Raw genomic sequence first — 23,084 nt, forward strand, 5'->3', positions numbered from 1 at the left:
CTACTTTTTTTTTTTTTTTTGAGAGAGTCTCCCTCTGTCGTGCAAGCTGGAATGCAGTGGCGTGATCTTGGCTCACTGCAACCTCTGCCTCCTGGGTTGAAGCGATTCTCCTGCCTCAGCCTCCTGAGCAGCTGGGAATACAGGCGTGCACCACCACACCCGGCTACGTTTTTGTATTTTTAGGAGAGACGGGATTTCACCATGTTTGTCAGGCTGTTGTCGAACTCCTGACCTGAGATGATTGGCCTGCCGTGGCCTCCTACAGTGCTGGGATTACAGGCATGAGCCACCGCCCAGCCAGTTTTCCTTTTTGTTGTGACTTTTGGAAGCAAGTTCAGGTTTCATGTTTCTAAAAAAAGGAACATAGGCCAGGCGCGGTGGCTCACACTTGTACTCCCAGCACTTTGGGAGGCAGAGGCGGGCAGATCACGAGGGCAGGAGTTCGAGACCAGCCTGTCTAACACAGTAAAACCCTGTCTCTAATAAAAATACAAAAACTAGCTGGGCATGGTGGCGGGTGCCTGTAATCCCAGCTATGCAGAAGGTTGATGCAGGAGAACTGCTTGAACCTGGGAGGCAGAGGTTGCAGTGAGCTGAGATAGCACCATTGCACTCCAGCCTGGGCGACAGAGCAAGACTTGGTCTCAAAAAAAATAAAATAAACCAACAAGGATGGGAGGAAAATCCTAGAATGGAATGAAATCAGAAGAAAGGAACCAAACTGTATTTGAAATAAGTGACACGGTCTGACCGATGGGATGGGGGAGTGAATCCTAGTAACTTCTGAACCCAGAATCTGGACTCCACGGCCTCAGGCTACAAATGACAGGAACTACAAACGTTACACTCCAGTTACGAGGCATCGTCTTCACAGCAGGCCAGGTTGGCATTCTTAAAACCATTTTTTGTGTATTCTAGGGCTTAGCAAGTAAGTATATTGAAAACAATGCAAAAGAAAACTGTGCCATTGAATTAAAATTGCAAGTACTGGACTTAACTCATGGATTTTTTTTTTTTTTTTTTGAGACGGAGTTTTGCTCTGTGGCCCAGGCTGGAGGGCAATGGCATGATCTTGGCTCACGGCAGCCTCCGCTTCCAGTGATTCTCCTGCCTCAGCCTCCCAAGTAGCTGGGACTATAGGTGCGCACCACCACGCCCGGCTAATTTTGTATTTTTAGTAGAGACGGGGTTTCACCATGTTGGCCAGGCTGGTCTTGAACTCCTGAACTCCTGACCTCTGCCTCAGCCTCCCAAAGTGTTGGGATTACAAGTATGAGCCACTGCACCTGGCTGCACTCATGGTTTTTATCATATACAAAGACGCATGTATTCACACATGCACAGACACACCTATGACCGTGCACTTGGATAAACAGACACACTTTCCAGCTCTGCTAACAACCTAGAGCTGTGGGCACCCCCAGAATATTGATCTTGGCTTCTAACCAAGATCCAGACCACCCTCCACTAAAGGGAACTAGGGCTCCTTGAAGAACTGGCTGGTTCCAGGGCTGGGCATGTACAAGACGAGCACAGAGTATCTAGCAACAGAAACTCCGAAGCATCTGAAACTGAAGGCCCTACGCAACAGAGAGCCACTGACACCTCCCATGGCCCCACCTGGGACATTTTGAGCATCAAAGTAACGGGGCCGGACACGGTGGCTCATGCCTGTAATCCTAGCACTTTGGGAGGCCGAGAAGGGCGGATCACTCGAGGTCAGGAATTTGAGGTCAGCTTGGGCAACACAGAAAGACCTCATTTCTACATTGTTTTTTGAGACAGAGTTTCTGTTGCTCAGGCTGGAGTGCGGAGGATAATCTCAGCTCACTGCAACCTCTGCCTCCTGGGTTCAACTGACTCTGCCTCTGCCTCCAGAGTAGCTGGGATTACAGGCACCTGCCACCATGCCCACCTAATGTTTGTATGTTTAGTAGAGACGAGGTTTCACCCTCTTGGCAGGCTGGTCTTGAACTCCTGACCTCATGATCCACCCGCCTCAGCCTCCCGACGTGCTGGGACAACAGGCGTTTGAGCCACCACGCCCAGCCGTTTTTTTTTTTTTTTTTTGAGACGGAGTCTCGCTCTGTCACCCAGGCTGGAGTGCAGTGGCCGGATCTCAGCTCACTGCAAGCTCCGCCTCCCGGGTTTACACCATTCTCCTGCCTCAGCCTCCCGAGTAGCTGGGACTACAGGCGCCCGCCACCTCACCCGGCTAGTTTTTTCTATTTTTTAGTAGAGACGGGGTTTCACCATGTTAGCCAGGATGGTCTCGATCTCCTGACCTCGTGATCCACCCATCTTGGCCTCCCAAAGTGCTGGGATTACAGGCTTGAGCCACCGCGCCCGGCCTTTTTTTTTTTTTAATTAGCCAGGCATGGTAACGTAATCCTGTAGTCCCAGCTACTCAAGAGGCTGAGACGGGAGGATTGCTTGAGCCCAGGAGGTCGAGGCTGCAGTGAACCATGATCGTGGCACTGCACTCCAGCCTGGGTGACAGCAAGACTCTAAGAATAAACAGTGATGGGCCGGGCGCGGTGGCTCACGCCTGTAATCCCAGCACTTTGGGAGGCCGAGGCGGGCGGATCACAAGGTCAGGAGATCGAGACCACGGTGAAACCTCGTCTCTACTAAAAAAAAAAATACAAAAAATTAGCTGGGCGTGGTGACGGGTACCTGTAGTCCCAGCTACTCCAGAGGCTGAGGCAGGAGAATGGCGGGAACCCGGGAGGCGGAGCTTGCAGTGAGCCGAGATCACACCACTGCACTCCAGCCTGGGCGACAGAGTGAGACTCCGTCTCAAAAAAAAAAAAAAAAAAAAAAAAAAGAATAAACAGTGATGGCAGAGGAGTGTCACCTTTGAAAGAACAAACACTTCTCCATGCTGCTGTGACTGACAATAAGTAGAAGAGCGGGCAGAGGACCTCCCGCCACTGGAAAGACAACAGCAGAATTAGCGCTATTTGGCAAACACCGTAATAAAAACCGGCAACGTTAGCAAAAAAATGCTAGACCTTGAGGAGTCCCAGGGTATTTGGAAAGCCTCCCCCAAGAGACATCTGATTACAAAGGGCAAGACAGTCACTTCACAGTGAAAATCCCTGGCAGACCCCGTCTCAGCCAAATGGCCAAGAATGGGACTGACAGGACGCACGTCACCTTCTGTGCCACTGAGAAAAAGCACAGCCTTACGGCCACCGCATGGAGACACCAGACAAACCTAAGCTGAGGACAGTCTGCCGAACGACAGGCCAGTGCTCTTGGGACAGTCGATGTCACAAAACACAAAGGCTGACTGGGAAACACTCTAGATTAAAGGCAACATTAATTAATTAATTAATTAATTAATTAAATGGACGGCAGGCCGAATGCCACGCAGCAGCGGGCGTGCTGTTTACAGGACACCACTGGGACAGTCCGTGAGGGCTGAGCCTGTTGTGGACGAGGATCGTCCTGCTGGTTTCAGGAAATGCTCGCTGTCGCATTCAGGGGAGAGGGCAGCACCTGCCACGCATGGACTGAAACACGCCTCCAGCAGGAAAGCCTGTGTGAGTGCATTTGCGTGAAAACGGGAAAGCAGGGATAACATTCACATCGGGGCAATTGGGAAAACCCTTTGCACCATTCTTACTGCTTTTCTGTAAATTCATTTAAAATAAAGACGAGGGAAAAAAAGTGTGCTCTCTGCCCCGACCTGTCCTTACCAGCTGCGGTGCCGGGCATGCTGGCATAGGGGCCAGCGGCAGGGGCCGGCTGGCTCATGTACACGCCATGCATGGGGGAGCCCTCCACCGAGCCGGCGGGGCTGAAGGTGCTGGGGAAGCTGGCTGGTCCCGAGGGCTGGTAGAGCACACCTCCGGCCGCGGGCATGGCCTGGAGCTGGGGACGAAGGAGACAGTGGTGAGAGTTGGTCCTCAGCCCACGAGCCCCTGGGTGGCAAGAGGATGGCACATACCTGGGCGTAGGGCAGGGGGAAGGCAGGCATCTGCGCACGCATCTGGACCGTCTGCTTCTGCTGCTCCAGCCGCAGCTGCCGCTCCTTCTCCTGCTCCTGCAGGCGCTGGATGGCCAGCTGCCTCTGCACCTCCAGGTACTCCTGTGCGGCAGAAAGGCGGTGGTTACCCTGGGGGCTCCCCAGCTCGCCCCGGCCCGTGGCTGGGCAGCCACTGCACCTGCTTCTTCTGCCGCATTATCTCCAGCTTCTGGGCCAGCTGGATCTGGCGCTGGCGCTCTGCCTCCTCGGCTGCCCGGCGAAGCTTCTCCCGGTGCTCTTCGCGCAGGGCACTCAGTGCCCCCCGGGCATCACGGATCTGTGCCAGCTTGTCCTGCAGTCCCTCATAGTACACTGTGGGCAGACAACAGAGCAACCCTGACCGCTCCGGCACAGTGCCGAGAAGCTCCTGGGTGGAACAGACACGCAGACAGGCTGCCCTGTGCCCAACCTTCTGCAGAGGGCTCTGAAGGCACTGGGCTCTAGGGGAAGCAGGCAGAGGGTTCTGGGCAGGGCAGGGCACGGCATGGTCATCACTGAGACCACCTCCCACTGAGACCCTCTGGAGGAGACCACGGCCCCAGTGAAGGACTCACAAGAGTCCAGCATCCTCTGGGGAGGCCCTGGCCCAGGACGGCACTCACAACCCCCAGCTGCCCCCAGCCAAGGACCCGTGGCGCGGGCACCTACGCCTGCGCTCGTCCAGCTGGTTGAGCAGCTCCAGCAGCTGCGGGTGCATGCCGTTGATGGACTGGAAGAGCGAGAGCACCGCCGAGTCGTTGGTGATGCTGCGGCCCCGCATGTGGTTACTCTTCATGCGGTTCACGAAGGTGGTGACGGCGTTCTGCAGCGCCTTCAGGAACTGCTCATGGCTTTCCTCGGACTCGCCGTTGTGGAACGGTGGCTGCAGGCAGAGCAGGGTTCTGGATGAGTGCGGCCACACCCCAGCCAGCCTCCCCAGTGGGGCCTGGGATGGAGGCACCTGGCTGCACTCAAGCCTGGAGCACAGTCCGTCCGCTCCTTATGGAAGCTACCCCTTCTACAGCCGAGGAAGGCGAGGCCCTGGAGGCGGGGCCCTTGTCCAGCAGCAAGCCCTGCTCGGGACGGAGCGCGCTCAGGGCCCATGCCTGCTGGCATGGGGCCTGCCTCCCTCTCCAAGGCCCTGTGCTCTGACAGCCAACCAGCCCAGAAGCCCCAGGTAAGGCCAAGGCCTCATCTGGTGGTTCTAGACTGCTCTGAAATATTCAGGTCCATGTTAGGTCCACAGAGTGGCCCCAGCTCTGGACCACAGACTGGTGCAGACAGTTTCCATTGGGAGAGGCCACTAAGGGCAGGGCAGGCCGGGGCTGGGTTAGGGCAGACACCCTTGCTCTGGCACAGCCCTCTGGTTAGGGCAGGCACCTGTGCCATGTGCCTGGTGCTACGAGCCTGGAGGCTGTATTTTGCCCTGGCCCGTGGAGGGAGCCACAGCTTACCTCACTAAAGGGGCCACCAGAGGGAGGAATGGGCTGAGAGTCTGTCTCCGGGAGGGGGTTCTGGAAGAGAGAGAATGAGTGGGGCCTCCGACCTATCCCACATCCACCCCTTCCAAGGGACCCTGCCACTAGGAACGCCGGGAGCAGCCCCTCACCTCCACCACGGTGGCGGGGGCTGCGTGCCCCTCCCCAGGCTGTGCAGCCGGCTCCGTCAGAGGCACGGGTGCCGACGGCGTGGGGCTCTTACGAGCCTCCTCCTGCTTCTTCTCCCAGTAGTTCCGGTTGAGATACCGCGCGAGCTGCAGGCAACAAGGGGGTCACTCCCAAGGCCAGAAACCGTGAGAGGACATACCTCACACCAGGCCTTACCTCAGGGTCGATGTCCTCAGCCAGAGGCGCCGACGAGTTCTGGGGAGAAAGGGGCATCTGAGTGTCACAGGCAACAGGACAGTTGCTCAGGCAGGGACAGGGATGGCCCCAGTGCGGCAGATCCTGGAGACCAGAGCTGCAGCCTGGGCCCTCCCTCCGTGCCCTCCTCTGGTTCCTGGCATCTCAGTGCCCATCTTTTCTCCTCTTCCAGATGCTTAGAACTCCACAGAGGCCGGCAGCACTGCCGTCCTATGAGACTCCTAACCTTGCTATGGGAGGAACAGGGCAGCACCAGGACAGCCCTGGGGCCTCAAGGTGGACACTGGACAGCCCCCATGGTCCTGCACGTGGGGCCCTGGCCAACAGCCCGGGAAGGAGGGGAAGAAGGAAAGGGGTGACTCACCGGGGCAGAGCTGTTCTGAGCCCCTGGGCCTGCAGCGGCCTGGCCACTCCACAGAACCTACAAAATTCTCAACCTGCTGTCCCTGACCCAACCCCCTGCAAAACAGGCTGCCTCTTCACCCCCTACTGAGAGCGGGGCTGAGGCCAGGGAGAGGTGATGTGGATGCCCCAGAAAGCAAGTCTTTCAGTTCCTGTGGGGCGGGAGGGGTATGGAAGAGACGGGGTCTCACCAGCAAGGCGCCTTCCCCACAGCCTGTCCCATGTCCTCAGTCCCAAGGGCCAAACCAGGGACCGAGAGGAACGGGGGCCTGGAGCCGTGGGGCTCTGCCCTGATGTCTGCCCGTGTGCTAGGGCTGTCCTCTCTGGGAAGCCCAGGGACCTGCATTCCCCGCCAGCCCTACTGTATCAGCCCGGGGACCCCACCCCCTATCAACCCTGCTGCCTTCCGGGAGAGGCAGCTCCAGCCTGAGGGCCACTCACCACAGGTGACGAGTACAGGCTGCTGGCGGGGGGCGCCGAGGAGGCTGAGGGCGTGGGTTCTGCCTTGGGGTACGAAGTGTACGTGGACTTCTGTCTCTGAGTCAGAATTAGGAGGGGCATCACTCAGGTGCAGGAGATGCCCCTCTGGCCCCACCGCAGCACATCCAGGGGAGCTGGGCCCTTCCTGAGGCTGCCCCGCCCCACCCGGCTTACCAGCCTCTCCTTCTCCTCTGCCTCCGACTGTGACAGCGCCAGGGCCAGCTGCAGCTCCTCCTCCTCCTGCAGGGCCGTCTCATCCCTCTTGGGGGGCAGCTGAGGACAAGCGGGGAGGGTGAGGGGGGCCCCGGGGAAGATGTGCCCACGGGACGGAGAGGGTTGAGTACCTGGGACTGCTGAGACAGGGGGCTGGTCAGGTACTCGGGGGGCAGCTCAGTGGTGGAAGTGGCCTTTCCTTCCGCTTTCCTGTGGGCACAAGGGATGCTGCAGGTGACCATGCGCTGATGCCACCCTGCCCCCGCCAAAGCTCTCAACTGCACCTCCAGGGGCTCCTCTAAGTGTCCCCACAGAGTGATGACAGTGGTGAAACAGTCACAGTGTCCCAAAGGCCACACGCTAGAGCAGAGCAGGGCAGGGCTCGAGGGCATCACACCAGCCACAGGGCTTGGGTGAGTCCCTCAGGGTAAGCCCCAGTTCCTCTCCTGAAAATGGACATTCAGGACACCAGCCAGGCCTGCGAAGACCTTCCTATGGCACTCGGGAAACCAAACACAGCACTGCCACTGTGGGATGGGCCCCACCCAAGAAGGGGCAGACCGGGCAGCACCTGTCACGCCCAGTAAGCTCTTCTGGGGCACCCCAGGCAGTCCAGGGGCCACAGGCTCACAGCATGGTCGCAATTTCAAACCACACACGCTGACCTTCGACCTAGGGCTCTTTTCTTTTTTCTTTTTTTTTTTTTTGAGGTAGTTTTGCTCCATCGCCCAGGCTGGAGTGCAGTGGCGCGATCTGGCTCACTGCAACCTCCACCTCCTGAGTTCAAGCAGTTCTCCTGCCTCAGCCTCCCGAGTAGCTGGGACTACAGGCGCCCGCCACCACACCCAACCAATTTTTGTATTTTAAGTAGAGACAGGATTTCACCATGTTGGCCAGGATGGTTTTGATCTCTTGGTCTCATAATCTGCCCACCTCAGTCTCCCAAAGTGCTGGGATTACAGGTGTGAGCCACCGCGCCCGGCTGACCTGGGGCTCTCTTCTAAAAGAAAAGTCCACGTGAGGCAGACCCGCACAGCCCCGGGACAGGGAAACACCGGCCAGAGTGTGTGTGTGAAGGCGGCAATGGTGTTGGGATACCCTGCCATGGAGCCGCTGGATCACAGCAGACTCACGCATGTGGGCAGTGGCTGCAACAGACAGTACACTGACGTGGCTCAAGGCAAGTTCTTTCTTTTTTTTTTTTGAGAGGAGTCTTGCTCTGTCACCCAGGCTGGAGTGCAGTGGCATGATCTCGGCTGACCGGAAGCTCTGCCTCCCGGGTTCACGCCATTCTCCTGCCTCAGCCTCCTGAGTAGCTGAGACTACAAGTGCTCGCCACCACGCCCAGCTAATTTTGTTGTATTTTAGTAGAGACGGGGTTTCACCATGTTAGCCAGGATGGTCTTGATCTCCTGACCTTGTGATCCACCCGCCTCGGCCTCCCAAAGTGCTGGCATTACAGGAGTGAGCCACCGCGCCCGGCCAAGTTCTTCTTAGTTACAGGAAGGAAAAGGAACTTCCCGGGCAGCAGCCCATCACCAGACATGGCTGGCTTGGATGGGACGCCCTGAGGAGGGCATGGCCTCACTCCTGGGCTCCCCGAACCTAAGCAGGTGGAAGGCTCAGACCTGGACACAGGGCCAAGGGGCCACGGCCTGACTTTCCAGAAATGTCCACGGAGCGACACAAGGAGGCAATGACATGGTCCAAAAAAAGGGAACTAAGGAGGGAGCGCAGCCCACACAAAAAACACGCGCAACCTAGGCCAGACCCACGGCGATGCTGCCGGGACCACGGCAGAAACGGAACTGTGGACCACAGAGCAGAAACCAATGCTGGGGGCAGCACAGTCCTGAACAACCACTGTGGCCACGAGAGCACTGTCCCTCTCAGGGACCACACGCGAAGATCTGGGTGCCGAGGGGCGTGGTGTCTGCACTCATGCAAATACAGGATAAAACCCGTGTGAACACACGCACACGCGGGAGAGGGGAGGCAGAGCAAACTCTGCGGCAAAACACCGACTGCTGAGGCACCGGCCACGGCCCCGCAGCTTCTCTGTGCTACTCTTGCAACTTTTCTGTAAGTTTTATTCCAAAAGTTGAAATGCAAACAAATCCAAACCCAAACCCAAGCAACAGTTCTGTCGGGCAGCCTCGGTCCCTGGAGCCACAGCGCCCAGTCTGGCACGCCCACCCGCCCTAGTGTGGGGCAGGGTCCGAGGGCATGCAGCGCCCTGCGTTTCCCTTGACCTTCCAGCTGCTGTGCGGTGAGGGCCCTCTGGGGTCTGCAGGCCTCGGGCACCATGGCCAACAGGGACAGAAAGGCCAGCCTGGAGATCCTGCCCCGCCGGCAGCCCGAGCGGGGGCGGGGACTCACCTGTTCAGCTGCTCGTAGCAGGGCTCACACACGCGCACCTCCTTCTCGATGCCGAACTTGGGGATGGTGGAGTACTTGGAAGAACACTTTCCACAGAAGATCTGGCCACATGCCCGGCAGTGGTGCTGCAAGACGGGGGTCTGGTCACAGGCACTGGGGACCCTGATGTGCCACCCGGCCCAGAACCGCTCCGTACAACACTGAAGCTGAGCCTCACAGGTGGGGGAAGGCAGGAGACAAGCAGAACAAATGCCTGGGAGGACACTAAGGCCAAGGAACCTGGACATGCTCCCAGGAATCTCAATACCAGCCACCGTTTTGGGGAAAATAAAGTAAGTTAAAAAGAAGAGCAAAGACAAAATATATATCCATTGTGCTGACAAGAGCTTTTGTAAGTGCAGTGGGTGCTGGAAGCTGCTGACACCCCAAACCCCAAGCATTCCCAGTTGCCAGCCTGGAGGGGGCGTTGGTGTGAAGACGGCTCGAGGGGTCAGAATCCAGATGGGCTACGCCACACAGAGAAGGGGGCCACATGGCCCTGGCAAGCAGGAGAGTGACTGTGGCAAGGCCTGTAGCCCTAGTTTTAAGACATTATAATTCCAGAGTGAGGCTGGGCCCGGCCCAGGCAGCGGCATCAGGCCCTCATGTGGGCCCTCACTGTCCCCCTCCTGACGCCCCACTGCCACCCACTGGGAGCTGCACTCACCTCCTGAACCACCCACCAGGAAGGAAAGGCCCAGCCGGGACGGTGGCCTTGCACACGGCAGGGGACCTGGTATCTGGCCGGGGCTGTAGACAGAGCCCCCCAGGTGGGAACTCACCTTACGGGTCATCACCCCGAACTGCACCCTGCAGCGGTGGCATTCCTCAGCGTCCACCCAGTCCGGAGCCTGAGGAGGGGCGGCAGTCAGGACCACAACGCTCCCCTCCCCACCAGCTCCAGAGGCACAGAGTCCCCTGCCCCACAGAATGGGCCCAGAGAGGACCCTAGCACAAGCGAGAGCAATGCCCCGGGCCGCCCTCCCAGCAGCGTGGCCTGGGGTGAAGCTGCTGAGGCCTGAGGAAGGGGCTTCCTCATCAAAAGCGCTTGTTTTCCTTTCCTGAGCCCCCAGCCACTCTAAAGGCCCTCGAGCCACGTCTCCACCTCGCCCTCCAGAGACGGCTGCTACGCCTCCGCCCAGGACACACAGGCATCCTCAGCTCCCAGAAAGATGGGAGCTCAGCCACCAACCCCCAAGCAAGCCAGACTCCCAGCGCTCCCCGCCTTCACGCTTCCTGAGCAGCCCAACTCCAGGACCCCCGGCGGCCACCCACACTCACTCTCTCGGCAGCAAACATGGCATCGCTCTCTTTGAATTCTGGAAAGACGTGTCCTGGAGAGAGGAGGCATGGTCACTGTCCACTCCTGCCTGGCCTGCAAGACTTCCCGAAGCCCCTTCCTCACTCCTGGCAGCTGTGACACAGCAGTGACTGTGCACCCAAGTGAGGGCATCTGGGGGCACCGAGACAGCCTCCTGCCCGCAAGGCTGGTGTCTCCATGGAGCCTCCGTCCTCGCTGTGGCGGCACACGAGAGCCAGGCCCTGCTGCCCGCTTCCTGAGACACCGCTCCCCCCCCATCAGGGCATCAGGCCCCTGCGCGGCCCCACCTGCTGAGTGGCTCCCTCACCCTCTGCTCTCTGGCCAGGGCTCCCACTGTTCCTGAGGACAAGGCCTTGAGCTATTCTTGTTTTTTTTGAGACAGAGTCTTGCTCTGTCACCCAGGCTGGAGTGCAGTGGTGCGATCTCGGCTCACTGCAAGTTCCGCTTCCTGGGTTCAAGAAATTCTCCTGCCTCAGCCTCCCGAGTAGCTGAGACTACAGGTGCCCACCACCACGCCCAGTTAATTTTTGTATTTTTAGTAGAGATGGGGTTTCACCATGTTGGCCAGGCTGGTCTCGATCTCCTGACCTCAAGTGATCGGCCTGCTTCTGCCTCCCAAAGTTCTGGGATTACAGGCGTGAGCCACCACGCCCGGCCGGCCTCAAGCTATTCTTGAGACACAAGACCCCAGAGAAAATCCAGGAAAGCTCCCACCCCAGGAAGGAGACATGAGCACAGACCACCAGCGTCCACTACCCCAAAGTTGAGAGCCCAAGGCGGCTCGTGCAGCACCCCTGCGTTTGTCCCCACTGGTCCTGCCCACCCTGCAGCCACAAGGCAAGCGTCCAACTCCTGCAGAGGGGACACACGAGCCCTGGAGCCCAGAGCCCGCCCCATTCCCCACGCTCTCGGCCTCGTCTTTAGCAGAGCTCAGGGCCACACAGGACCTGCACGGATGGGAGCAGCCATGCCCACCTCTCTCTCACTGAGTGGGCCCCAAGCACCAGCCAAGACCTCCAAATGCATCCTGAAGCCCCCACCTCTCTCTGGACGATCCCCCAGTTCTCCACGGCCACAACGGCCAGGAGGGACCCTCAAGAAACACACCTCGGCCGCCACAGCCGAGACAAAACCACCAGAGGCCTCCTGCTGCGCCGAGAGCAGCACTGAACTCCAGCCCACAGCCCGGAGGCCGTCGCTGTGCAGGCCCGGCCACGCTCTCCTCTGGGCACGCTGGCCACCTTTCTGCCCCGGGGCCTCAACCCTGAGTGTCCGCCCATGAGTGCTGTCTGCCCGCTCATGCCAGCTCTGACTTCTGTTCCAGTCTCGACACTCGGGACAGCTCTTCCAGAGGCCTTCCCTGACAGCACAGCCAACCCGGCCCCCAGGAGTCCTGCCACTCTGAAACAGACTGTCTGCTGCCTTTTCACCTGCGTGTTGTCTAACATCACTGCCTGCCTCTGCCCGTGGCTCATGGGTCCAGAAAGGCAGGAGCCGGTCTGAGCCCGCCCTCACACACACGGTCTTCCCTGGCTCCAGACCACAGCCCTCCTCCCTCCCACCACGGGGAGCAGCCCATCTTCCCAGGCCCCTCGCCACTGTGCCCGTTGGGCCTGACTGTCCAACAGTTCCAAGCCTTGGTCTGGTCCCAACCTCGGTCCTGACTCACCCTCCACCTTCATGATCTGGTAGGTGTCCTGGACCACCTTGTACTTCGGCTCATTCCGGAAGGCATGCGCCCAGGCCTGGATCAGGTACAGGATCTTGTTACGGACGTTTACCTCCACTTGTCTCTGCAGGCAGGGAGGAGGGGGTGAGGGTCGCAGGAGACTCCAGGCGCCAGAGGCCTCGGTGTGAGGAAGCAGCTGGCAGAGCTCAGCCTCTGAGCAGAAGTGGCTGACACAGAGGCCAGGGAGGGCCCCCCGAGTGGGGCGTGGGGGCCATGCACTGACCTGTTCCCAGACCCTGACTTCAAACCTCATGCCTGCCTCTACTTGCTCAAGACTATGGCTCTTCTCTAACCACTGCCAAAGACCAGGAGGCTCACTGGAGTCAAACAACACCGCTTCTCTGTGCTCCTGACCATCTGTCTCTCCCTTTCCCCACGGGACCCGCCCAGCCCAGGATCCCCGGTTTCCGTCAGGCTCCAACAGGCAGGGCCCAGCAGGCCTGACGGTGGCAGCATAGTGTTGGGGCTGAGAACACAGGGGCACTGCGGGACTCCGGCTATGCCCCTCCTTCCAGTCACAGCCGGGGAGACGCCAGGGGGCAACTGCTCCAGAAACGCCCCCAAATTCAGAGTGGGCTCCGAGCCCTCTGCAGCCACCCTTCCCCCAGGTGAAAGCACACCCTGGCCTTGCACCTAAGGCCCTCTCAAGGATGCCGTCCCAGTGTGACATGCAGGATGGCGTGCGATCACAGGCTGCTTCGAGGAAGCTCTGGGGCATCTGCACCGCGGCCTGAGCTCCTTTCCAGAACCTCCCGGCATCCTCAGCGGCGCCTTCCCTCCACAGCTCTGCCCCCCCCCCACAGAGGAGTGAACCCTCAGCGGCGCCTTCCCTCCAGGGCTCTGCCCCCCACCCCACAGAGGAGTGAACCCTCAGCGGCGCCTTCCCTCCACGGCTCTGCCCCCCACCCCACAGAGGAGTGAATCCTCAGCGGCGCCTTCCCTCCACAGCTCTGCCCCCCCCCCCACAGAGGAGTGAATCCTCAGCGGCGCCTTCCCTCCACAGCTCTGCCCCCCCCAGAGGAGTGAATCCTCAGCGGCGCCTTCCCTCCACAGCTCTGCCCCCCCCAGAGGAGTGAATCCTCAGCGGCGCCTTCCCTCCACAGCTCTGCCCCCCCGCCCCGCAGAGGAGTGAACCAGCTCAGGATCTGCAGCCTGACTGAAGGAGCTCGGGAGCACCAGGGTGGGGCAGGGCCGGACTCTGGCATCTTCTGCCTCTCAGCCAGGACAGGACGGGACAGGAAGCCAGCCAAGGTGGCCAGTGAGGGCCTTTGGGAGGCCTGGCTGTTCACTGGGATCCCCGGGCAGGTTCTCAGCTGTGTGGGTCCGGGGAGTCCCCTAAGAGACACAGGCCCAGCCCACAGGTCGGGACAGAGGGGGATCAGCCTGACCACACGGGACACCCTTTTCCCTTGACACCGGCGGCAGCACCCCCGCTGCATCACAGTCCACAACACAATCCCTGCAGGTGTCCCCGGCACAATCTCCTGGGGATCTGGAGGGCTTTTCCTCCTCTGCCCAGGAAAGCGTGAAGCCCCCACTCTCCAAAACAGCTCCTATCCCCCGCCAGACACATCCGATCTTACAAGCCGCCACTCAGAGCCCTCCCAGGCCGGCCTGTGGGATGTGGCCAGCCTGCCCTCCAGACCACAGCCACTCACACATGATAGCCAGCGCCCGCCCTGCCCACCCAGCAGCATCTACTCACCTTCCCGATGACAGTAGGTGCCCCAGCCCTGCCTCCCGGAAGCTTCCCCCAGGCCCCAGGGTTGCTGTCACCTCAGTGCTCCAGACACAGCACCCCAGGCCGGCTCCTGCTAAACCCTGGCCTCCCACTTGTGAGTGCGAGCTTGTGCAGTGCAGGGACCACCGATCCGCACCTGCACGTTTTCCGCCACACCTGGTGCTGTTCTGTCATCGGTGCCCAGTAAACACCTGGAGAAGCAAAGGTGCCAGCCTGGGTGGCCACCCACTTGCCCCGTCTCACCCACCTTCAGCAGGTCCTTCAGCTCCTCCATGGTCTGCTTGTTGGCCACCTCGTCATGAACTGTCTGGCCACAGTTCTTCACCACAGACTCCATGACCTGCAGATGCCCAGGAAGGGAAGGGTGGGGCCGGTGATCAGGGCAGGGGCCCCTCGTCCTCCTGGATGGACCCACCTCCCTGTGGGACAGCAGAGCCCTTCAACAGGCCCATCGGGCCACTGGGTGGGCGGGGAACCTGGTGGGACAGCAGAGCCCTTCAACAGGCCCGACAGGCCACTGGGCCGGTGGGGAACCCCAAGCAGCAGCATCTGAGACTCAGTGGCCTGCACGGCACCGCTCCCTGTGATGCCAAGTCTCACTGCCAAGCACAGCGACAAGATCCGCTTTCTGGTGTTTAGTGTTTACTCACGCAGGACGGCTGAAGAAGTGGTGCTCACTCCCTCCCCCATCTCCCGTCTCTCCTGTCTGTCCCTCAGCGTGACCCCCTCCTAGGCTGCACTGTTCACACAGGCACTCAAGGATGAGTGGTAACTCTCCTGCTTAATGTATGCCCAGGGAGGTGGGCAAGGCCACAGGGCAAACTCTTCTCATGCTGTCCTGACTAGTGGGGGGTGGGGGGTGAGGGGTGGGGACCCTGGGGGCCACTGAGGCAAGGGAGTCTACTTACCTCCAGGGCATACAAGGCCACGTGTGGGTTCTTGTCATTGACTTTCTTCTTGATGGAATTCACAGCATATTTTGCTCTGAAAGGGAAATGATGTTGGTAAAAGCAGAGAGAAAGGGGAAAAAAATAGTCTCAGCAACCAAGATGAGAAAAGTTCATCTGCTGCCAGGTGCAGTGGCTCACGCCTGTAATCCCAGTGCTTTGGGAAGCCAAGGCAGGAGGACTGCTTAAGCCTAGGAGTCTGAGACCAGCCTGTGCATTATGGCAAAAACCCAACTCTACCAAAACACAAAAAATTAGCCAGGCGTGATGGTGAATGCCTGTAGTCCCATCTACTCGGGAGGCTGAGGTGGGAGGATCGCTTGAGCTTGGGAGGCAGGGGCTGCAGTGAGCTGAGATCACGCCACTGCACTTCAGCCTGGGTGACAAAGCAAGGCCCTGTCTCAAAAAAAAAATGTCTGTCTACCGTTTTAAGTCTTTGAGAACCCCAAAGCAAATACAAACATAACCAGGTCATCTGCAAGCTGTGCAGAGAAAACCCCTTAACTGTCCAAGATGTCAAAAAATCCTAGCATGGAGACCATACAGTTCTCTACGAAACAGCCTAACGTGGTCAGCTACATTGTGGAGAATCAACGGGAACCAAGCAAGCCCAGCTTAGTGCACGGCCGCTCCCCCAGCTTCACGACACAGGCCCTGCGAACTCACTGCGTGTCCCCTTGGCGGATCAGGTCGCAGATCTGTAGAATGGACTCCCAATCCGTCTCTAGCAGGAGCTGGCTGGTCGCCTTGTCTGAGTGAGAAAATTCCGTGAAAGGGGGGGTCATCCTGCTGGACTCCCCACACAGCACCCCAGCTTGGCAGCAGCAGGGGGGACTCCCTACTTCCCCTTTAGACATTTGGACCACATGAAAAACCACGAGAGAATCCTCCTGAGCACGCTGATGGGAAGGGAAGTGCCATCGTTCTCAGGGAAGCAGCAAAGAGCGTGAGAACAGCACACCAGGTGCTGGTCCAAGCCTTCCCACAACCTGCGAGCGAGGTAAAGACACTCAGCAGAGAGGCGAGGGCACTGCCGTGAGTCACACAGGTCACCAGAGACACAGGCTGATTCACTCTTAAACATCAGGCTCAGCTGCTTCTCAACAAAGAACTCTATCACCCGTCCCTTGGAGTCGCCATTTGCCCAGATGCTCCCCATTTCAATGGGATCTTAGCTTGGGCAAGAGCTAGAGAAGCCTGCAGTGTAGACTCCAGGCCCCTCGCTCCAAGTGCTTTGGGAATAAGGGCAGAACGGCGCTCCAAGGAGGACTCGCCAGCTAATACCTGTCATCATACTACATCACTGCTGTCTCCAGCAACTGGTCCCTCTGAGGAGCAGCTCCAGCTCTGCCCACACCGCCTTCCCCGGATACACAAACGATCTAACAAACCAAGCCACGTCCACTTTCTATACTGATTCAGTAGTTAACCTCTGGATTCATCCCTGAAGCACTGAACTACCTGTGTGGCTGAGATACTCAGTCTGCTTGCAGGTTCCCTGGGCAAGGAAGGTGTCTCATTTGAAGTCTCCTTGTAAACCATACTTAACAAAAAGGCAGGCTTGGGGCAGCCCATCCGAGCACCCAAGCGCCTGAAACACAAGACTCATTTTCCCTACAGGGCACGTGCACATCAACATTCCTCTTCCCTCCTAAAACGTGTCAACTCCAGGAGGCTCAGATAGAATTAGCTTTCACCTCCAAAAACGTGAGAAAACGCCTTCCTAAACCATTAGGCGCTTCCCGAAGCCAGTGTGGGAACAAAAGGTGGGTCTGGGACTCGCAGCCGCCTAGAGAGCTCGAAGGTCCCAGAGAGGACACTGCTGGCTCTACCATTCGAGACCCAATGTTTTGGGTCAGAAGCCCAAGTGCGAGCCTAACATCCGACTGAGTCACCCACTTTCATGACTCAGGCCTTGTGGCCCACTCGGCCGGGTGCTCGTCGGTCAAGGGGAAATCGGCCAAATATCCGGGCCCGCAAAGGAGCGAGAACGCCGAGCGCCCCCGGCGCCCTGGGCGGACCCTCACAGAGCCCAGGTTCGCCAACGCCCGACGGACGCAGACCCCACGGTTGCGCCGAGGGTCCACGATCGGCCTCTCCGCGCCGAGGAGGACAGTGGGCCTGGGACAGGCGGGTAGGGCGACCGGTACGCGCCCCTCGGGCCCTCGGGGCCGCGCTGACTCAGCGCCGGGCGAGGGCTACGGGCTGACAATGGTCGGGCCGTCGGGTGGGGATGCGTTACCTAGAAGACGCTCGAAGGTGCCGCTACCTCGCCCCATGGCGACCTCCAACACAGACCCGTCGCCGCGGGCGCTCCCCTGATCCCAGCTGGCGCGCCCCCCGACTTCCGCTTCCGCCTTGTCCCTTCAGTGCGCGCACGCGCACGTCACCGCGCCGTTCCTAGAGCCGCGAGGAGGCGGAGTCTTCGCTCTCCCGCTAACGCTGCCCGCTAATTGGGCTCGCCCTTGGAACCTGATCCCTAAGAACCAATGAGTAGTCCGGGGATGAGAACTATCCAATGAGAGTGGCCGGTGGGCGGGCCTTGCTCCGCGGGCAGAGCTACGGGTGCCGGGTGGAGCGAAGCACGGAATGTGTCTCCTGCTGGGGACCACGGGCGTCGGGAAGACGCTGCTGGTGAAACGGCTGCAGGATATCCTTCCGCGCGGGGACGGGACCGGGGTGCGGGGGTCACCCGGACGGGGGCGGGTACTCACCCCTTAGCTGCTCGGGTCCTTGACCGCTCTGTACAGGTGAGCTCCCGGGATGGGAAGGGCGACCTGGGGGAGCCGCCCCCGACACGGCCCACGGTAGGTGTCCGCTGCCGCGGGTGGAGTTGCGCGGGGTCCGCTCGCGCTTGGTGAAGAGCTCCGGGCTCCTCTAAGTGCACGCCGAGGCGCAGCGGGTCAGATCTTGACTTAAGGCCAGCCTTCGGGAGCGTGGGGGAGGCCCGAGCTGAGGATACCTGGCGCGGGATGCGGGGGCCTGCCGCCCTCCACGGGCACTTCTCCCCTCGCAACGGGTTCCTGTGGCTGGTCACCCCCACAGCGAGTGCAACTACTGATGGGCGGCGGTCCCTGCTCGCCGTTACTGCTTTAGGGACTGAGCCCTTGGAGAATGGGTCTGCGGGGTTCAGGCCACCGCGTAAGGTGTGGGCACGGTGCTGTTCAGGAGTTCACAATGGTACAGCACTTGTGTTGTGTCTGCATCGCGGTTTTTCCTATAGGTGGGCACCAATCTTACTGACATCGTGGCACAGAGAAAGATCACCATCCGGGAGCTGGGGGGGTGCATGGGCCCCATCTGGTCCAGTTACTGTGGAAACTGCCGTTCTCTCCTGGTGCGTTGTAATCCTACATGGGCTTCCTTTAGGGACCTGTGTCTGCGTTTCTGTCATGTCCAATCCCCAACCTTGCTGTGTGGGGGTTTGGGTTATTTAGTGACTATACTGGTCATGGAACAGGTCGGACGGTAGTGTTGTTTCCTGCTGGGCACCACGTCTGGTTTCTGGTGCTTGCGCTCCCAGGCCCCCAGTAGGAGTTCACAGAGCTTGCTGAGGGCAGGGCTGCTGCTCCGCAGAGAACAGACTTAACCCTCTGTGTCGCTCCCTGGTACGTCTCTGTTTATGTTGGATGTATACGTGCCTCTGGTTGGTCCCATCTTAACAAGGCCTGTGCCCCAGATTCCAGTATGGAGAACTGATGGCCACGTGAGGACAGAGATGAGTGTCACCAGATCATCCTCATAAAACTCGATTCCCTCTGCTTCTGCCTGTTCCCAAAGCTTTGTTTAAAGCTGTTTTGGGCTGGGCGCAGTGGCTTACTCCTATAATCCCAGCACTTTGGGAGGCCGAGGTGGGCGAATCACGAGGTCAGGAGATGGAGACCATCCTGGCTAATGTGGTGAAACCCCGTCTCTACTAAAAGTACAAAAAATTAGCCGGGCGTGGTGGTGGGTGTCTGTAGTCTCAGCTACTCGGGAGGCTGAGGCAGGAGAATCACTTGAACCCAGGAGGCGGAGGTTTCAGTGAGCCGAGATGGTGCTCCGTCTCAAACACAAACAAAAAATGCAATTTTGCTCTTCCAGTGCTAGGTCTGTGAGGCCCAGGGGAGGAAGTTTGGCACCAGGGCGTTGCTGCCATATTTTTCTTTTTCCCCAGTTCATGATGGACGCCTCTGACCCCACCCAGCTCTCTGCATCCTGTGTGCAGCTCTTAGGTCTCCTTTCTGCAGAACAACTTGCAGAAGCATCGGTGCTGATACTCTTCAATAAAATGTACGCGTCCCTGGGCTGAGAGGCAGCACAGCAGGGGCTGGGGCTCCCTGGGAGTACAGCCGGGAGCATGGCTGGGTAGGGAGGTGGTGTGGCTGGGGGTCTGGGGCAGGTGTGTGGCAGCCACTACTCTGATGGGCCACTTCTTTCACTGCAGCGACCTACCCTGTTACATGGCCGTGGAGGAGATGAAGTCATTAATCAGGCTTCCAGACATCATTGCTTGTGCCAAGCAGAACATTACCACGGCAGAAATCAGCGCCCGTGAAGGCACTGGCTTGGCAGGGGTGCTGGCCTGGCTCCAGGCCACCCACAGAGCCAACTGTTGACTGCACGGCAGAGGCGCGGCTGACCTGCACTGGGGAGAGGTGGCCGGGGGCAGTATGGCTTCGCTGCCACGGGCAGAATAACCCAAAGTAACTCTACATGATGGGGCTCTGTGCTGAGATGCAATGGTGGGTAAACTAAGGCATGCGGAGATGGAAGTTGACATCTGGCCTCTGAAAAAACTGTCTGCAGGGGCCAGGCATGGTGGCTCATGCCTGTAATCCCAGCACTTTGGTAGGCCGAGGCGGGCTGATCACCTGAAGTTAGGAGTTCGAGACCAGCCTAACCAACATGGAGAAACCCTGTCTCTACTAAAAGTACAAAATGAGCCGGGTGTGGTGGTGCATGCCTGTAATCCCACCTACCTGGGAGGCTGAGGCAGGAGAATCCCTTGAACCCGGGAGGCGCGGAGGTGCCAGTGAGGCCAAGATCACGCCATCACTCCAAGCCTGGGCAACAAGATGAAACTCATCTGTAAATAGAAATAAAGGCCGGGCAGCGGTGGCTCAAGCCTGTACATCCAGCACTTTGGGAGGCGCGAGATGGGCGGATCAACGAGGTCAGGAGGTTCGAGACCATTCCTGGCTAACACGGTGAACCCCGCTTCTACTAAAAAATTACAAAAAAAAGCTAAGTCCGGCGAGTTTGGCGGGCGCCTTGTAAGTCCAGGGCTACCTCGGGAGGCTGAGGGCAGTGAGAATGGCGTTAAAACCCGGAGCGGAGGCTTGCCGTTGAGCTGAGATCGGCCACTGCACTCCAAGCCTGGGTGCGACAGAGGCGAGGACCCGTCTTAAAAAAAAAAAAAAAAAAGAAATAAAAATATAAAAACCTGTCCCCAGACTGGGTGAGCAGGGCCTGCAGGTGGCCGAGTGTTCTGTGTCCTGGAATGGTGCTGTTGGGGTTGGCTGCCCTCCTTCCTAGAGACCTGCTAGACTGCCCCCGAGGCGTATGGACTGGACAATGCCACTGAGACCTGGCCTCTTGCTATACCACGAGCTCCAACCTGCTGAGCCACGGGCACCCTGACCCCACGTCCGTCACAGACGGCATGAGGCAGGTGAACTGAGTGTGGTCGTAAGAGCCAGGCCTCAAGTTAGAAATGAGCTTGTGGCCGGGCGAGGTGGCTCACGCGTGTAATCCCAGCACTTTGGGAGGCCGAGGCAGGCAGATCACGAGGTCAGGAGTTTGAGACCAGCCTGGCCAACATGGTGAAACTCTGTCTCTACTAAAGATATAAAAAATTAGCTGGGCATGGTGGCTTTTGCCTGTAATCCCAGCTACTCAGGAGGCTGAGGCAGGAGAATCGCTTAAACCTAGGAGGCAGAGGTTGCAGTGAGCCTAGATCGCGCCACTGCACTCCAGCCTGGCTGACAAGAGCGAAACAGTCTCGGAAAAAACAACAACAGCAAACGAACAAGAGCCAGCATTCTCACTTGTTCAGTAAACAGGTGCGGCCCTGAAATGCCCACAGGTGTGCCGGGAGGGGCTCAGATGAAGCACAGGAAATGGCCATGCCACCTGCAGTTCCCCAGCGGCCTGCCTTGACTTTGGTTCTCAGCTGTGGCCGCATGTGGGAGTGTTGATTTGACGGGTCAGTGTCCTGCGGCTGCTGAAACAACAGAAATTTGCTCTCGTGGTTCTGGAGGCTTTTACCAGGGTGGTTTCCTTCCAGAGGCTCCGAGGGAGCATCTGTGCTTTGCCTGTGGAGCGGCTGCAGTGCTCCTCGGCATGTCTGGGCTGTGGTCTGCAGAGCCTGTTGCCGCCCCCATCTTCACGCAGCTTCTCTCCTGTGCCTCTGTGTTCTCTCCTCTCACAAGGACATCTGTCATTGGAAATCCAGGATGATTCCTCATTATATCTGTAAATGCTCTATTTTCCAAACAAGGTCACCCTTGCTTGTTCCAGGGGTTATAACTTGGGCACACCTTTTGGGGACCATTATTTGACTACAACGATTGAATAAGAAACCCTATAGTCCTGAGAATACATGGGAATTTTCTACAAATGTTTTTGCAGCTGGAAGCCTAGGCTCCTTCGATCATGGAAGGAGCTTCGCACCCACCACCCTCCTCCATGTCACAAACCTGCTGTACTTTGCTTGTGGGGAAAGGGGTCTTTATTCCCATGGAGGGCTGTGTGCGATGCCTGGGAAAAGCTCTCAGCATGGCGTGCTTCAGGGTGGCTCAGGCTCCAATCTCTGCTTTCCACTGTGTCATGGGCTCTCAACTGTACACAGCCTGTGCCTTGTTGGATGCCACCTTTTTTTTGTGTTTTGAGACGAGTATCACCCAGGCTGGAGTGCAGTGGTGCAATCTCGGTGGCTCACTGTAACCTCTGCCGCCCAGGTTCAAGCAATTCTCCTGCCTCAGCCTCCTGAGTAGCTGGGATTATAGGCGCCCGCCACCACGCCCAGCTAATTTTTGTATTTTTAGTAGAGATGAGGTTTCACCATCTTGGCCAGGCTGGTCTTGAACTCCTGACCTTGTGATCACCCGCCTCGGCCTCCCAAAGTGCTGAGATTACAGGCGTGAGCCACTGTGCCTGGCCTGGATGCCACCTTCTTAGACACCACGTGAATCTCCATGCGCTGCTTCCCCTGCCCCTTACCACCACCAAGCAGCTACTAGACACCTGAGGTGTCTGTCCTGTTAGTACCATGGGGTGGAAAGATACACCTTTTATCACCCGTAAGGGTGACAGCCAACACTTCTAACAAAATACAGGTGAGCAAGAGAAAAGCATTAACAAATTTACTTAATTATTTGAGATAAGCTCTCACTCTGTCTCCGAGACTGGAGCACAGTGGTGGGATCACAGATTACTGCAGCCTCAACCTCCCAAGCTCGGTCAGTCCTCCCACCTCAGCCTCCTGGGTAGCTGGGATTACAGGCATGCACCACCACGCCTAGCTAATTTTTTATATTTTTGGTAGAGACGGGGGTCTTGCTGTGTTGCCCAGGCTGGTCTTGAGCTTCTGGCCTCAAGTGATCCTTCTGCCTCAGCCTCCCAAAATGCTGGGATTACAGGCATGAGCCACCGTGCCTGGCCTAAAAGCATAACAAATGTATTAGTTTGGGCTGGGCGTGGTGGCTAAAGCCTGTAATCCCAGCACTTTGGGAGGCCGAGGCGGGTGGATCACGAGGTCAGGAGATCGAGACCCTCCTGGCTAACACGGTGAATCCCCGTCTCTGCTAAAAATACAAAAAACTAGCCGGGCGATATGGCGGGCGCCTGTAGTCCCAGTTACTCGGGAGGCTGAGGCAGGAGAATGGCGGGAACCCGGGAGGCGGAGCTTGCAGTGAGCCGAGATCCGGCCACTGCACTCCCGTCTGGGCGACAGAGCGAGACTCCGTCTCAAAAAAA

The 23,084-nt window shown here is 58.4% G+C and overlaps 2 protein-coding genes across 5 annotated transcripts in view; one reads left to right on the forward strand and one right to left on the reverse strand.

The window, feature by feature from the left end:
- Nucleotides 1–17,539, reverse strand: part of HGS (hepatocyte growth factor-regulated tyrosine kinase substrate) — a 19,868-nt gene extending 2,329 nt beyond the window's left edge. Inside the window, exons 1-19 of one of the 4 annotated variants that reach the window (XM_017879255.1) lie at nt 17,368–17,534; nt 15,792–15,876; nt 15,087–15,162; nt 14,426–14,518; nt 12,378–12,501; nt 10,669–10,721; nt 10,170–10,238; nt 9,349–9,473; nt 7,101–7,179; nt 6,931–7,029; nt 6,718–6,813; nt 6,239–6,295; nt 5,836–5,874; nt 5,622–5,765; nt 5,467–5,526; nt 4,682–4,895; nt 4,173–4,345; nt 3,956–4,096; nt 3,705–3,879 (exon numbers count right to left, since the gene is read on the reverse strand). In XM_017879255.1, the coding sequence (XP_017734744.1) occupies nt 3,705–3,879; nt 3,956–4,096; nt 4,173–4,345; nt 4,682–4,895; nt 5,467–5,526; nt 5,622–5,765; nt 5,836–5,874; nt 6,239–6,295; nt 6,718–6,813; nt 6,931–7,029; nt 7,101–7,179; nt 9,349–9,473; nt 10,170–10,238; nt 10,669–10,721; nt 12,378–12,501; nt 14,426–14,518; nt 15,087–15,162; nt 15,792–15,876; nt 17,368–17,404 (1,939 nt within the window). In that variant the 5' untranslated portion in view covers nt 17,405–17,534. Of the gene's footprint in view, nt 1–3,704; nt 3,880–3,955; nt 4,097–4,172; nt 4,346–4,681; nt 4,896–5,466; nt 5,527–5,621; nt 5,766–5,835; nt 5,875–6,238; nt 6,296–6,717; nt 6,814–6,930; nt 7,030–7,100; nt 7,180–9,348; nt 9,474–10,169; nt 10,239–10,668; nt 10,722–12,377; nt 12,502–14,425; nt 14,519–15,086; nt 15,163–15,791; nt 15,877–17,367 lie in introns of all 4 variants that reach the window. The other 3 variants (XM_017879256.1, XM_017879257.1, XM_017879258.1) reach the window with 3 other exon arrangements.
- A 7-nt stretch (nt 17,540–17,546) lies between these two features.
- ARL16 (ARF like GTPase 16) lies at nt 17,547–20,208 on the forward strand. The gene is made up of 5 exons (XM_017879262.1): nt 17,547–17,775; nt 17,874–17,932; nt 18,349–18,462; nt 19,282–19,397; nt 19,552–20,208. Exons 1-5 carry the CDS (start codon nt 17,715–17,717, stop codon nt 19,721–19,723), a joined length of 522 nt encoding a protein of 173 aa, XP_017734751.1. The 5' UTR covers nt 17,547–17,714; the 3' UTR covers nt 19,724–20,208.
- Nucleotides 20,209–23,084: the final 2,876 nt, after the last annotated feature.

This window comes from Rhinopithecus bieti, unplaced genomic scaffold (assembly GCF_001698545.2).
Source record: "Rhinopithecus bieti isolate Rb0 unplaced genomic scaffold, ASM169854v2 scaffold_9899, whole genome shotgun sequence".
In the NCBI taxonomy this organism is placed as follows: Eukaryota; Metazoa; Chordata; class Mammalia; order Primates; family Cercopithecidae; genus Rhinopithecus; species Rhinopithecus bieti.

Excerpts from the sequence above, each read along its gene's own strand:
- ARL16 (XM_017879262.1), top strand. The coding sequence starts at position 17,715 with ATGTGTCTCCTGCTGGGGACCACGGGCGTCGGGAAGACGCTGCTGGTG. Across the intron at positions 18,463-19,281 it reads GAAACTGCCGTTCTCTCCTG|TTCATGATGGACGCCTCTGA; the intron begins GTGCGTTGTAAT and ends CTTTTTCCCCAG. Across the intron at positions 19,398-19,551 it reads CTGATACTCTTCAATAAAAT|CGACCTACCCTGTTACATGG; the intron begins GTACGCGTCCCT and ends CTTTCACTGCAG.